The sequence below is a fragment of the Oncorhynchus gorbuscha genome, linkage group LG08, assembly GCF_021184085.1.
Source record: "Oncorhynchus gorbuscha isolate QuinsamMale2020 ecotype Even-year linkage group LG08, OgorEven_v1.0, whole genome shotgun sequence".
Classification (NCBI taxonomy): domain Eukaryota; kingdom Metazoa; phylum Chordata; class Actinopteri; order Salmoniformes; family Salmonidae; genus Oncorhynchus; species Oncorhynchus gorbuscha.
The window spans coordinates 19053354-19067662 of NC_060180.1; the positions used below are offsets into that span (position 1 = coordinate 19053354).

General features: G+C 41.4%; 1 protein-coding gene across 1 annotated transcript in view; it reads right to left on the minus strand.

Annotated features, from left to right (window-relative positions):
* Window positions 1-10444, minus strand: part of LOC124041282 (zinc finger SWIM domain-containing protein 8-like) — a 33336-nt gene extending 22892 nt beyond the window's left edge. The window contains 2 exon segments of the mRNA XM_046358690.1: window positions 8651-8933; window positions 10083-10444. Coding sequence (XP_046214646.1) covers window positions 8651-8828 — 178 coding nt within the window. The 5' untranslated portion in view covers window positions 8829-8933; window positions 10083-10444.
* Window positions 10445-14309: the final 3865 nt, after the last annotated feature.

The following is a 14309-nucleotide window of genomic DNA, read 5'->3' on the forward strand; positions in this document are numbered from 1 at the left end:
CTGGCCTCCGCAATCACCTCACCTCAACCCAATTGAGATGGTTTGGAATGAGTTGGACCACAGAGTGAAGGAAAAGCAGCCAACTAGTGCTCAGCATATGTGGGAACTTCTTCAAGACTGTTGGAAAAACATCCCAGGTGAAGCTGGTTGAGAGAATGCCAAGACTGTGCAAAGCTGTCATCAAGGCAAAGGGTGGCTACTTTGAAGAATGTAAAACATAAATATAAACATGATTCCACATGTGTTATTTCATAGTATTGTGTAGAAAATAGTAAAAATAAAGAAAAACCCATGAATGAGCATGTGTGTCGAAACTTTTGACCGGTACTGTAGGCCTACCCAGAAACAGCGCCATTTCCAGCTGGCTAGGACTGCAGAGCTGACAAAAAAAAATGTAAAACAAGCACAGCCAACTTCCATAAAATGTGCAAATACTGTGTAAATCTTCATCAGTAATAACTGAATTGCCATCGCAGCCCTACCTCTTGTATTTCAGGCGCCGACATCAGACATGCAAACACAATGGCCTGACAGGTAGTTTAGTCACAGAATAATTAGCCATGCGCATGTCCCACCCACCTGAGGATGTCTTTTTTAGACATCTATTTCATGTGTTTGAGGGGTGCAAAAATCCACTTTTCACTTAAGTCTCACTGGATTGATTGCTTTCATATTCTTGTTTGTGCCTCTCATTTTTACCCATTAGCATTACGACCATGGAAATGTTTGTAATGACCTGTCAAAAACACCCCGGAACTTGGCTGAAATGGGCTATAATGGAATACATTGTCTGTCCACTGAATGTATAAGAACACTAAAGCTTCATCTGAAAAGTGTCTCAACACTTACAGTTGAAGTCAAAAGTTTACATACAACTTAGCCAAATACATTTAAACTCAGTTTTTCACAATTCCTGACATTTAATCCAAGTACAAATTCCCTGTCTTAGGCCAGTTAGGATCACCACTTTATAACAGTAGAGAGAATGATTAATTTCAGCTTTTATTTCTTTCATCACATTCCCAGTGGGTCAGAAGTTTACATACACTCAATTAGTATTTGGTAGCATTGACTTTAAATTGTTTAATTTGGGTCAAACGTTTCAGGTAACCTTCCACAAGCTTCCCACAATAAGTTGGGTGAATTTTGGCCCATTCCGCCTGACAGAGCTGGTGTAACTGAGTCAGGTTTGTAGGCCTACTTGCTCACACACACTTTTTCAGTTCTACCTTGGCTTTGTTGTCCTTAAGACATTTTGCTGCAACTTTGGAAGTATGCTTGGGGCCATTGTCCATTTGGAAGAACAATCTAGCCTTAAATGGCCATGTAATCTCCACCCGGCACAGCCAGAAGAGGACTGGCCACCCCTCAGAGCCTGGATCCTCTCGAGGTTTCTTCCTAGCTTCCTGCCTTCCTAGGGAGTTTTTCCTAGCCACCCTGCTTCTAACATCTGCATTACCTGCTGTTTGGGGTTTTAGGCTGACTTTCTGTATAGCACTGTGTGACATCTGCAGATGTAAAAATGGCTTTATAAATAAATTTGATTGATAGGTGAAAGAGCCAACCATGTTAACTTTTAATCCGAGGGTATCCTGCTTTTGGCACACTTTTTATTTTTTACCTTTATTTTACTAGGCAAGTCAGTTAAGAACAAATTCTTATTTTCAATGACGGCCTAGGAACAGTGGGTTAACTGCCTGTTCAGGGGCAGAACGACAGATTTGTACCTTGTCAGCTCAGGGATTCAAACTTTCGGTTACTAGTCCAACACTAACCACTAGGCTACCCTGCCTACCCTGTCAAACTTGTTGAATTATGCAAGAGAACATGACAACCGTAATTAATGAGGCAGTCTAGACAGCGCATGTGAGTGCAGGTAGGTTAGACAGAGCAAGTGTTGTGGTTGCAGCCCTATTCCACCCATTTATGTTCTTTTTTTTTTTATATATATATGCAAATACACCCATTGTATTTATGCAAACCAACCCACAAAGGTTTTATTTTAACACAAAACGTCACAAAAATACCCGATACTAGGGTTGGGCAGCATCCGGATTTTCATGTCTCTGATGTAACCAAGAAGCTTGATCTTGACATCTAGCAAGTTAGCAAACCAAATGTATAGCTTGGAGCCCTGAGCTAGATAATGTATGACATCTTAGGTTTCTTATAGTTATACTTAACTTCGTTATACGCAGTGGCGTAGCACGCACCCCCACATGCGGTATTGAATATCATAGCGTCTGTATTTTGAAATACCCCGGTATACTGCCCAAGCCTACCTGATACAATAATAAAATGTATTCAATTCCCAACACAATGCCTGAACTCCATTGATTACTTGTCCTTGCCAGTAAAATGTTTTATATGCTGTAATTCAGTTAATTCCTGTCGAACTATAAAAAATACAAAGTTTGGAGAATCTTCATCCATTGTCCAACTGTTGCATTCATTCGAATTTTTAAAACCTTAACAATTCCGATGACCATTGCAAGAATATTAATAGTGTAGACTTAGTCCAAGAACAAAAATATATTGTTACATCTGACAAATACATTTCAGATTTTTTTTGTTGAAAGAAAGGAATTTGTCAGGCTAGGTATGCACTCTACACAATATAACAAAACATGTTTTGGCAGGATATGACTGCTCTTTGTCAGGATGATGCAGAACATTTTTTATTGTCCCTCAAACAATTGAAGAAAACATTAGTGATGACCCTCTCTTCAGATTAGAAAATAAATTGAGGCCCAGCACAGGCCGAGCACACCACCACTAGACACCCAAGACAAAGCCCTGACCCTCAGTTGACACTCCATCCTCATTTCCTCTCCTAACATAGCAGGGTATGGGGGCTACACCTTGGTTTTCATGGAGATGGGCATGTAGGACCAAAGGGCCCAATAGCAGGTATCAGACTTGGGTACTGCCTGAATACAGCCCTCAGCAGTGGTATTTTCGCCCCATACCACAAACCTCTGAGGTACCTTATTGCCATTATAAACTGGTTACCAACATAAATAGAACCGTAAACAAGTAGTTGACTCATACTGTGGTATGTTGTCTGATATACAGTGCCTTCAGAAAGTAATCCTTCGACTTGACTTATACCACATTTTGTTATGTTACAGCCAAATTCAAAATGGATTAACAATATTTTCTCTCACCCATCCACGCACACACACAATACCCCATAACAACAACAATTATTTCAAATTAAATGCAGATAAAATGTAATTCACACCCTTGAGTCAATACATGTTAGAATCACCTTTGGCAGCGACTACAGCTGTGAGTATTTCTTGGTAAGTCTCTAAAAGCTTTGCACAGCTGGATTGTACAATATTTGGCCATTATTTTTTTCAAGAATTCTTCAAGCTCTGTCAAATTAGTTGTTGATCATTGCTAGACAAACATGTATGTCTTGCCATAGATTTTCAAGCCGATTTAAGTCAAGAGAAAACGGAAACTTGGCCACTCAAACATTCACGGTCTTCTTGGTAAGCAACTCCGGTGTAGCTTTGGCCTTGTGTTTTTGGTTATTGTCCTGCTAAAAGTTGAATTCACCTTTCAGTGTCTGGTGGTAAGCAGATTGAACCGGGGTTTCATCTAGAATTTTGCCTGTGTTTAGCACAACTTTCTTTTTTAATCCTAAAAACTCACCAGTCATTAAAGATAACAAACATACATATAACATGATGCTTGAAAATATGGAGCGTGGTACTCAGTAATCTGTTGTATTGGATTTGGCCCAAACCAAACACTTTGCATTCAGGACAAAAAGACATTTGCTTTGCAAAAAAAGATTCTGCATTATTTAGTGCCTTGTTGCAAACAGGATGCATGTTTTCAAATATTTTTGTTCTGTCAGGTTTCCTTCTTTTCACTCTGTCAATTAGGTTAGTATTGTGGAGTAACTACAATGTTGTTGATCCATCCTCAGTTCTCCCCCATCGCAGCCATTCAACTCTGTTTTAAAGTCACCATTGGCCCCACGGTGAAGTACCTGAGTGTTTTTATTCCTCTCCGGCAACTGAGTTAGGAAGGATGCCTGTATATTTGTAGTGACAGGGTGTATTGATACAGCACCCAAAGTTTAATTAATAACTTTACCATGCTCAAAGGGATATTCAATGTCTGCTTTTTTTTATTTTATCCATTTCCAATACGTGCCCTTCTGAGGTCGTTGGAAAATCTCCCTGCTGGGTCTTTTGGGTTAAATCTGTGTTTGAAATTCACTGCTCGACTAAGAGACCTTACAGATAATTCTATGTGCGGGGTACAGAGATAAGGTAGTCATTCAAAAATCATGGTACACTATTATTGCACACAGAATGAGTCCATGCAACTTCTTATGTGACTTGTTAAGCACATTTTTTACTCTTGAATGTATTTTGGCTTGCCATAACAAAGGGTTTGAATACTTTTTGCTGTGTTCTAGTGTACTATGGAATATATTGCTGTCTTATTCTTGACACTTCTCCCAGGCATATTTAAGGGTAGAACTACCTTTCTAAGTGTCCTGATACTTCTAGCTTGGAGTTGTATTTTTATAACATAGCCTCAGTATTTCACTTTTTAATGTGTATAGTATTGTTTACTAGGTGTGTCCAATCTATTTTGTAACCACTCACTCTGCTAATTAGGGCGAATTGGAAAAGCTGTTCAAAAGAGGACATTGTATTATTTTTTTGTACTCCCTGACGAAGGCCATGCAGCCGAAACGCGTCGGATTTATTACATTTACATTTAAGTCATTTAGCAGACGCTCTTATCCAGAGCGACTTATTAAAAACTGTGTTTCTATTGATCATGCCATACTAATAAAGGCATATTAATTAATTATATGAATAGTGCCTTGGTCCTCCTTTCTTGTTGAATACTTATTGACTCAAGACATTTCAGCTTTTCATTTTTTATTCATTAAAAAAATTTAAAAATGTAAATAAAAACTCACTTTGACATTGTGGTATTGTGTAGAGGCCAGTGACACAAAAAACTAAATGTAATCAATTTTAAATGCAGGCTGTAACAACAAAATGTGGAAAAATTCAAGGGGTGTGAATACTTTCTGAAAGCACTGAGCACATGGCTGGAATGCAGTTTCAGCTAATCAGCATCCAGGACCCAAAATGCCAGGTTTTTATGACTTTTTAGGGCATTTCAGTGATATTTGACTCCAAATATAGATTTGTAAAAACAAAAACAATTTGTTACTGTACCTAGCGCTAGTCGGGCAGTACCTGCAACAAAAATAGTAAGCCAACATGTTGTTTTCAGCACTTTTATTTCCCTGACTGATAAAAACATTTTTTTCTCATGCGCTCTCGTCTCTGCAGCAGACATAGTGAGCAATATGTTTGGAACATCAAATCTCAATAATAGTAACGAACCGCAATACATATCGTATCGGCACCTAAGTATCATGATAATATCATATCTTGAGGTCCCTGGCAATTCCCAGCCATAGTATTTCAATTACTTTCAAAGACATTTGGAAGTAAGTATTTAAATATGTTTTATTTGAAAAGAAAAGTTGTTGAATATTGGAATAAATTTGGAAATACACTTGGAAAGTATTTGAAAATACACAGACTCAAACAGACTACCATGCATTTAACCAATTTATTTTAAAATAGTATTTGAAATAAGAATTTGAAAATACTTTCAAATAGTAGGCTATTTAATATAAATCATTTTGAAAACACTTTCAAATACTTCCGGGTTTGGGACACATTATTTGAAAATACTTAAATACACAGAAAATAAGTAGTGTATTTCAATAACAAAGACATATGTACTTGAACCCAGGTCTGGTAGGTATTGTATTGCCACCACAGCTATTCCACCCACACTGCCATCTTCTCACCTCATGAAATCACCCACCACAAGAGCAGTGTTAGCAACTGTTTAAGTTTGAGTTATAGGAACCTATAACAGAAAAACTAAACAGAAATCATATTGCTGAACAATAAATATTTATCCAGGCTAGTTGGGTTGAGTTACTGGTGTTATTGTGTTACAAATAGTGGGAAAATAAAGGTATGTTTTTATTCGCTTAAGCCCAAGGCAGTTGTGTGAATTCTATGGCATTAGATGCTAGGCTTGAGCTTTTCATGCTCGACAAACAGGGAAAACCCCATGGAGGGAGCAGACCCAGGTGATTTACATCTCTATTAACACTTGCTCCCCAGTCCCCACCTGTCCCTTGGAGGATAGAGGGAGAGAGGGATAGAGAGAAAGAGTAGGAGGATGGCAGTAACAGCAGCGAATGGGCAGTAAAAGGTTCCAGCCACTGCCAGTTACACAGTGACTAACCTATCAGGAGAGAGCGGGACAGGGGGGGACGCTCAAACAGCTGTTCCATCATAGAGCGGTGTAAAGTGAAGGACTGCCACACACACACACACACACACACACGTCTGTGGTTATGGAAGAAAGATCAGAGACAACAGATGCATAGGGCCTAACCAAAACCCTAACCTTTAACATGCCCTACATTTTGAGCAATGGAGATGGAGAGATATGGGCTAGCCTTCAAGGGGGGAAATTACAGTAAAATCTATTTTACTGATCTTACTTTTGGGGGGATTTGACTGACTTTAGATGGGAAGGTTTTGAGGTTTGGCAGCTCTTTTGTGCAAGATCAGCAGCAATATGTAGATTCATAAAATGTGGGTTTGTATTGCTAAACCACAATCCCCAGCTCTGAAGTAAATGACCTGCACAAGACAAAGCCCTCTATACAGTCCACAGCTGACTCCACTCAGCCCTTCCCCCACCACTCCATAAACCCAAACAAACATGCCTGACCGCACACACCCTCCCCCCAAACTCCAAGAGATGAGACTTCTAATAAATAGGTTCTCCCACACCGGTTCCTCACTTGCTTGTACAACCCACACGGGTTGGCGTTCTGTTTGTCCCTTCCCAGCTGCCCTCCAATAGGCCGACTCAGAGCTTTCAGCTGAGTGAGCTACTCCACCCACTTTTGAGGCCAGTATTGATTTGTTTGCAATACCGCGTTGGTAATAAGCAATAATTTGTTCGGTTAAATGGGAAAACAACTGCATAAGCTTTTGAAATAAGAGCAGGATCTAAAATATTAGCTAGGTAGTCCAACATTTTCCCTGTCATGCAGCCATCTCAGAGGCAGGAGATAAATTATTGTGGGCCTGCTGCTGCTGCCAGCCACAGCCCAATGAGTTGATTCATCCTTGTCAGAATACAGAATAATAGTCAAGCAATTTGTAAACCTCTATGACAGTTTGGAGACTGGAGGTAGGCAGTCTCCCTAATATATTGACTTTTGCTTGCAGTATGACAAAGTCACTCACAAATAGCTTTGTTACAGATGCTTTTAGCAACTTCTAGGGAAGCTAGCACCAATGCAACCAGCCTAAAAACAATGATCAGAAATTGCAGTCATTCTCAATATTTAGGAATCCATGTGACTATTAGGAAGCAACTTGTTGTACTCCTATTGAAATCAAACTTCAGATCATGGAAATAAGACAACAAACTAAACAAGATAGCCAGCTACATAACCCTGTTGCCCCCCAAACTAGCAAATCATTGTGATATATGAAATATGAATGATAGTGTTACCACTACGTTAAAAAAATGTATGTATGTGACGTGCAGTCATTTTCAAAATCCTAATTAGTCAAATCGTCTTATTTGACGGATCAAATAGTGTTATTTGACACATGAAAATAACGAGACGTCTACTGACTCAAATGGTGTTCGATACTCCAATGCCACTATCCTCAATGAAAACAAAGTTACACCTAACCTTTACAACATTATCTGCTTTGGTAGAGAAAGCATAAAATCAATAATAGGCTATGGGGATAATGTAGACCTGAGGTTGATGGGAGGGGGGTGTAGAAACAAGTGACATGATGCAAGTATTATGGAAACTATTCTGCAAAAAAAAATAAGGGGTTATCACATCAATGACATCACAGCCAATAAATTAAATGAGGAATCAATGACATTGTCAGCCAGCACCTACTCTCCTATTTGCATAGTGTCCCATAGAGATGCGTTCAGAGCCCTTTGAGGACTCTTCAGAGAATGAGAAGCTGAGCAATATGGACTGTTGTGCAGTGTCAACAAATTGGCTTAATTCTGAGAGAACAAGCTTGCTAGGCCTATATGCTGGGGGAAATGTAACATATACTTAGTTGATAGACTAAATTATCAAATACGCAAATGACGTGGACAGGACAATCAACCTGAAATTAGGACATAATTATTTCAAACTAGGCTACACTGGTCAAAGCTGTTTACAGGCCTACAGCGTTACTCAAATTTACAATTAGTGACGATAATGTGCAGGCCTAGCAATTTTCTGAAAGTAGGCTAATGTATGAGTGTATTGTAAAATGTTTACAGAAAAACACTGACTTCAATGACGAACAACAAACTCAGGTTCAAGACAAGCCTTCAGATGCTTTGGATCAATCATCATAGACACTTTAGGTAATGAGATAAGGGAGAACCCATGCTGGCCACTACACAATGATATTTGGCAACAAGCATCAAGTTGTTTTAAGTGGTAAAGGGTCAATATGGGAATGAGGACAAAAAGTGTAATGAGGACGTGAGTACAAATAATACAATGGAAGGTGAAGTGCGTGTTTACCTTTAATCTTCACTGTAGGAGAATTTGGTCCAGCAGACTGTTTTCTCCATCCCCTCCAGTTCTGACACAGACTCTCAGCCTCTGATATGAAGGAGCAGAGCGAGTCCTCCTCGAACCGGTCAGAATCTTCGAAGGAGAACCTCTCTCCGTCTTCCCACTCGGCGAACATTAGTTCCATTACATCCACTGTAGGATATATAACTCTGGATTCAAGTGGACTGTACAATAGCCAAGGCCTTCCGTCAAAGGCAGGGGGGAAAAAACGAGTGAGAGCTGCCCACCACTGAAAGAGAGCAGAAGCAATGAACACTTCCACAAGTCTCCAGTAAAAATTGGGGGAGGGGTGAGCAAAACAATCAAAACACTGCTGAGAGCTCACTGAAGTCTTGCAGGCGAACTACACAGTAAAACAATAATATCCATTATCAATTGTAGGGGGAAAATACTTCCATCACAAATTGTACCAAATTAGTACTCAGTATTTGGAAAATAGAGGCAAATCTTGGGAACACAATGACTTGACTATTACCACAATGACTATTACCAAGGGCCATGCCATTTAGGGCAATAACTTCTGAGACACCTTATATCCATGTCGTTTGAGAAAGTTGATCCCAGTTCGGTAACAATTTAGTTTCTGTCCCCTATCACTCCCCAGTTTCGAGTTGGACAGTTTCTGCTTGACTGTCTAAATTGAGCAGTGCTTCGAGGGAGACGACCCCCACTCACAAGTCACACACACAGGCATTTTTATAGGGTTCTAGCCATCTAACTACTTTTAATGAAACAATTACCTAAGATTAACCCAACTCGTAAACAGAAATATTTACGTCAGTTACTGTACTTAAAATGAAATATACACAAACTTAACTTGTTTTCCACCATTTCCTACCTCCCCTTCTTGACGAATCAGCTGTGCTGCATACACTACCCGTCTCGAGACAGCCGTACAAAATGTTCCAAACACTTGCAAGGCCTTTTTAATTTAAAATAAAACAACGTTGGTAAGTATAATCTCGATAATGTATGTCATTCTTTCTTTGACAGAGATTCACTACTCAAGCTTGAAGATCTGCTAGCTAGCTAGCTTAGCTGGCTAATGCTAGCTAACTAGCCAGCTAGCTAAGCTAACACTGCCTGGTCAATCAGACACAGTAGCTTGCTAAAATAACTAGCTAGCTTAAAAAATAAAAAGACTCAATTGTCATCATTCGCAAACGTCGTAAGATGTATAATTTAAGGGAAACCTTGAACGAATAATCGTTTTACCAACACATTATCTCTCTGACAGGTTACCGTTGGTCATAATCCGAGTCTCAAAGCCCCACTACTAGTACAGTACACACCACCCGCTTCAACAAGGGCTTTGGTGTTTGTTTACATTGACACCTTTGAAAAACTACACAACCGTCAAACTTGACCGATTACTTACTGTTTTAGATCAACTGTCTCCGGTAATGATGCACGGTCAGTTTTATATTTGTTCGATTGCAAACCTACGCTATTAGCTAATACCTTGACTCGAATCTCTTTTCCCTTTGCTTTGTATTTTGAAAAAAGCTTCCTCGCTCGAGCCCGCCACTGCACTGGTTCCCAATGACTCCTAGTCCGGAAACTGTAGAAAAGCCCCTTTCATTTTCCCCGACCGACACCGGTAGTCCTACCGTCCCCAGGTTGTGTCTTTGAGGCTTCTAACAACACCGGGGTCCCTCAAAATTGTCTCAACAATCTCCCATCTCTTCCACTCTCTCCGGTCGGGAAGATGGCTCTTCTTTTTCTTCTTCTTCTACTACAATGGTATATTGGTGTTCGAACAATTTACTCTCCATGCCGCCATCTACTGTGCGGGATAGAAACAGGACTCCCCCAAAAACAGATGTGGGGGGATATATCCATACAAACTACATAAAATAAATAAAACAAACTACACTACATGACCAAAAGTATGTGGACACCTGCTCGCTGAACATCTCATTCCAAAATCATGGGCATTAATATTGAGTTGGTCCCCCCCATTACTGCTATAATAGCCTCCACCCTTCTGGGAAGGCTTTCCACTAGATGTCAGAACATTGCTGTGGAAGGCTTTCCACTAGATGTCAGAACATTGCTGTGGGGACTTGCTTCCATTCAGCCACAAGGGCATTAATGATGTCGGGCACTGATGTTGGCCGATTAGGCCTGGCTCGCAGTCGGCGTTCCAATTCGTCCCAAAGGTGTTCGATGGGGTTGAGGTCAGGGTTCTGTGCAGGCCAGTCAAGTTCGTCCACACCGATCTCGACAAACCATTTCTGTATGGACCTTGCTTTGTGCACAGGGGCATTATCATGCTGAAACAGGAAAGGGCCTTCCCCAAACTGTTGCTACAAAGTTCAAATCAAATTTTATTTGTCACATACACATGGTTAGCAGATTCTAATGTGAGTGTAGCGAAATGCTTGTGCTTCTAGTTACAACAATGCAGTAATAAACAACGAGTAATCTAACCTAACAATTTCAAAACAACTACCTTATACACACATGTGTAAAGGGATGAAGAATATGTAAATAAAATGTATGAATGAGTGATGGTACAGAACGGCATAGGAAAGATGCAGTAGATGGTATAGAGTACCGTATATACATATGAGATTAGTAATGTAGGGTATGTAAACATTATATTAAGTGGCATTGTTTAAAGTGGCTAGTGATACATTTTTACATACATTTTTCCATTATTAAATTGGCTGGAGTTGAGTCAGTATGTTGGCAGCAGCCACTCAATGTTAGTGGTGGCTGTTTAACAGTCTGATGGCCTTGAGATAGAAGCTGTTTTTCAGTCTCTCCGTCCCTGCTTTGATGCACCTGTACTGACCTCGCCTTCTGGATAATAGCGAGGTGAACAGGCAGTGGCTCGGGTGGTTGTTGTCCTTGATGATCTTTATGGCCTTCCTGTGACATCAGGTGGTGTAGGTGTCCTGGAGGGCAGGTAGTTTGCCCCCGGTGATGCGTTGTGCAGACCTCACTAACCTCTGGAGCGCCTTACGGTTGTAGGCGGAGCAGTTGCCGTACCATGCGGTGATACAGCCCGACAGAATGCTCTCGATTGTGCATCTATAAAAGTTTGTGAGTGCTTTTGGTAACAAGCCAAATTTCTTCAGCCTCTTGAGGTTGAAGAGGAGCTGCTGCGCCTTCTTCACCATGATGTCTGTGTGGGTGGACCAATTCTGTCCGTGATGTGTACTCCGAGGAACTTAAAACTTACTACCCTCTCCACTACTGTCCCGTCGATGTGGATAGGTGGGTGCTCCCTCTGCTGTTTCCTTAAGTCCACAATCATCTCCTTTGTTTTGTTGACGTTGAGTGAGAGGTTGTTTTCCTGACACCACACTCAGTGCCCTCACCTCCTCCATGTAGGCTGTCTTGTTGTTGTTGGTAATCACTGCCCACTACTGTTGTGTTGTCTGTAAACTTGATGATTGTGTTGGAGGCGTGTCAATGTTTCCCTATGGAGATTGCATGGCTGTGTGCTCGATTTAATGCACCTGTCAGCAATGGGTGTGGCTGAAATAGCTGAATCCACTCATTTGAAGAGGTGTCCACATATATTTGTATATATAGATAATAAAACAGATCTGAACCCTACACAGGCTCAAGGGGAGCCTGGGAGGGTGGGCCATCTTCCGGCGCAGTGTCCCTTGCAAGTCTTCCAATGTACACTCCGGAAGTTTAAAAAAAAAAATCCTCTTCCACTTCCTTTTTATTTGAAAATTATGTGGATATATATAAGCAACATCTCAAGACATCAGTCAGGAAGTTAAAGCTTGGTCGCAAATGGGTCTTCCAAATGGACAATGACCCCAAGCATACTTGCAAAGTTGTGGCAAAATGGCTTAAGGACAACAAAGTCAAGGTATTGGAGAGGCCATCACAAAGCCCTGACCTCCATCCTATAGAAAATTTGTGGGCAGAACTGAAAAAGTGTGTGCGAGCAAGGAGGCCTACAAACCTGACTCAGTTACACCAGCTCTGTCAGGAGGAATGGGCCAAAATTCACCCAACTTATTGTATGAAGCTTGTGGAAGGCTATCTGAAACGTTTGACCCAAGTTAAACCATTTAAAGGCAATGCTACCAAATACCAAATACTAATTAAGTGTATGTAAACTTCTGACCTGCTGGGAATGTGATGAAAGAAATAAAAGCTCAAATAAACTATTCTCTCTACTATTATTCTGACATTTCACATTCTTAAAATGAAGTGGGGATGCAAACAGACCTAAGACATGGAATTTTTACTTGGATTAATTGTCAGGAATTGTGAATAACTGAGTTTAATGTATTTGGCTAAGGTGTATGTAAACTTCCGACTTGAACTGTACATTTATAACTGTCATTGACTTGTCAGTTTCATTACATTTTTCATCAAATCAAATTTATTTATATAGCCCTTCGTACATCAGCTGATATCTCAAAGTGCTGTACAGAAACCCAGCCTAAAACCCCAAACAGCAAGCAATGCAGGTGTAGAAGCACGGTGGCTAGGAAAAACTCCCTAGAAAGGCCAAAACCTAGGAAGAAACCTAGAGAGGAACCAGGCTATGTGGGGTGGCCAGTCCTCTTCTGGCTGTGCCGGGTGGAGATTATAACAGAACATGGCCAAGATGTTCAAATGTTCATAAATGACCAGCATGGTCGTATAATAAAAAGGCAGAACAGTTGAAACTGGAGCAGCAGCACGGTCAGGTGGACTGGGGACAGGAAGGAGTCATCATGTCAGGTAGTCCTGGGGCATGGTCCTAGGGCTCAGGTCCTCCGAGAGAGAGAAAGAGAGAATTAGAGAGAGCATATGTGGGGTGGCCAGTCCTCTTCTGGCTGTGCCGGGTGGAGATTATAACAGAACATGGCCAAGATGTTCAAATGTTCATAAATGACCAGCACGGTCGAATAATAATAAGGCAGAACAGTTGAAACTGGAGCAGCAGCACGGCCAGGTGGACTGGGGACAGCAAGGAGTCATCATGTCAGGTAGTCCTGGGGCATGGTCCTAGGGCTCAGGTCCTCCGAGAGAGAGAGAGAAAGAGAGAGAGAGAATTAGAGAACGCACACTTAGATTCACACAGGACACCGAATAGGACAGGAGAGGTACTCCAGATATAACAAACTGACCCTAGCCCCCCGACACATAAACTACTGCAGCATAAATACTGGAGGCTGAGACAGGAGGGGTCAGGAGACACTGTGGCCCCATCCAAGGACACCCCCGGACAGGGCCAAACAGGAAGGATATAACCCCATCCACTCTGCCAAAGCACAGCCCCCACACCACTAGAGGGATATCTTCAACCACCAACTTACCATCCTGAGACAAGGCCGAGTATAGCCCACAAAGATCTCCGCCATGGCACAACCCAAGGGGGGGCGCCAACCCAGACAGGATGACCACATCAGTGAATCAACTCACTCAGGTGACGCACCCCTTCCAGGGACGGCATGAGAGAGCCCCAGTAAGCCAGTGACTCAGCCCCTGTAATAGGGTTTGAGGCAGAGAATCCCAGTGGAAAGAGGGGAACCGGCCAGGCAGAGACAGCAAGGGCGGTTCGTTGCTCCAGAGCCTTTCCGTTCACCTTCCCACTCCTGGGCCAGACTACACTCAATCATATGACCCACTGAAGAGATAA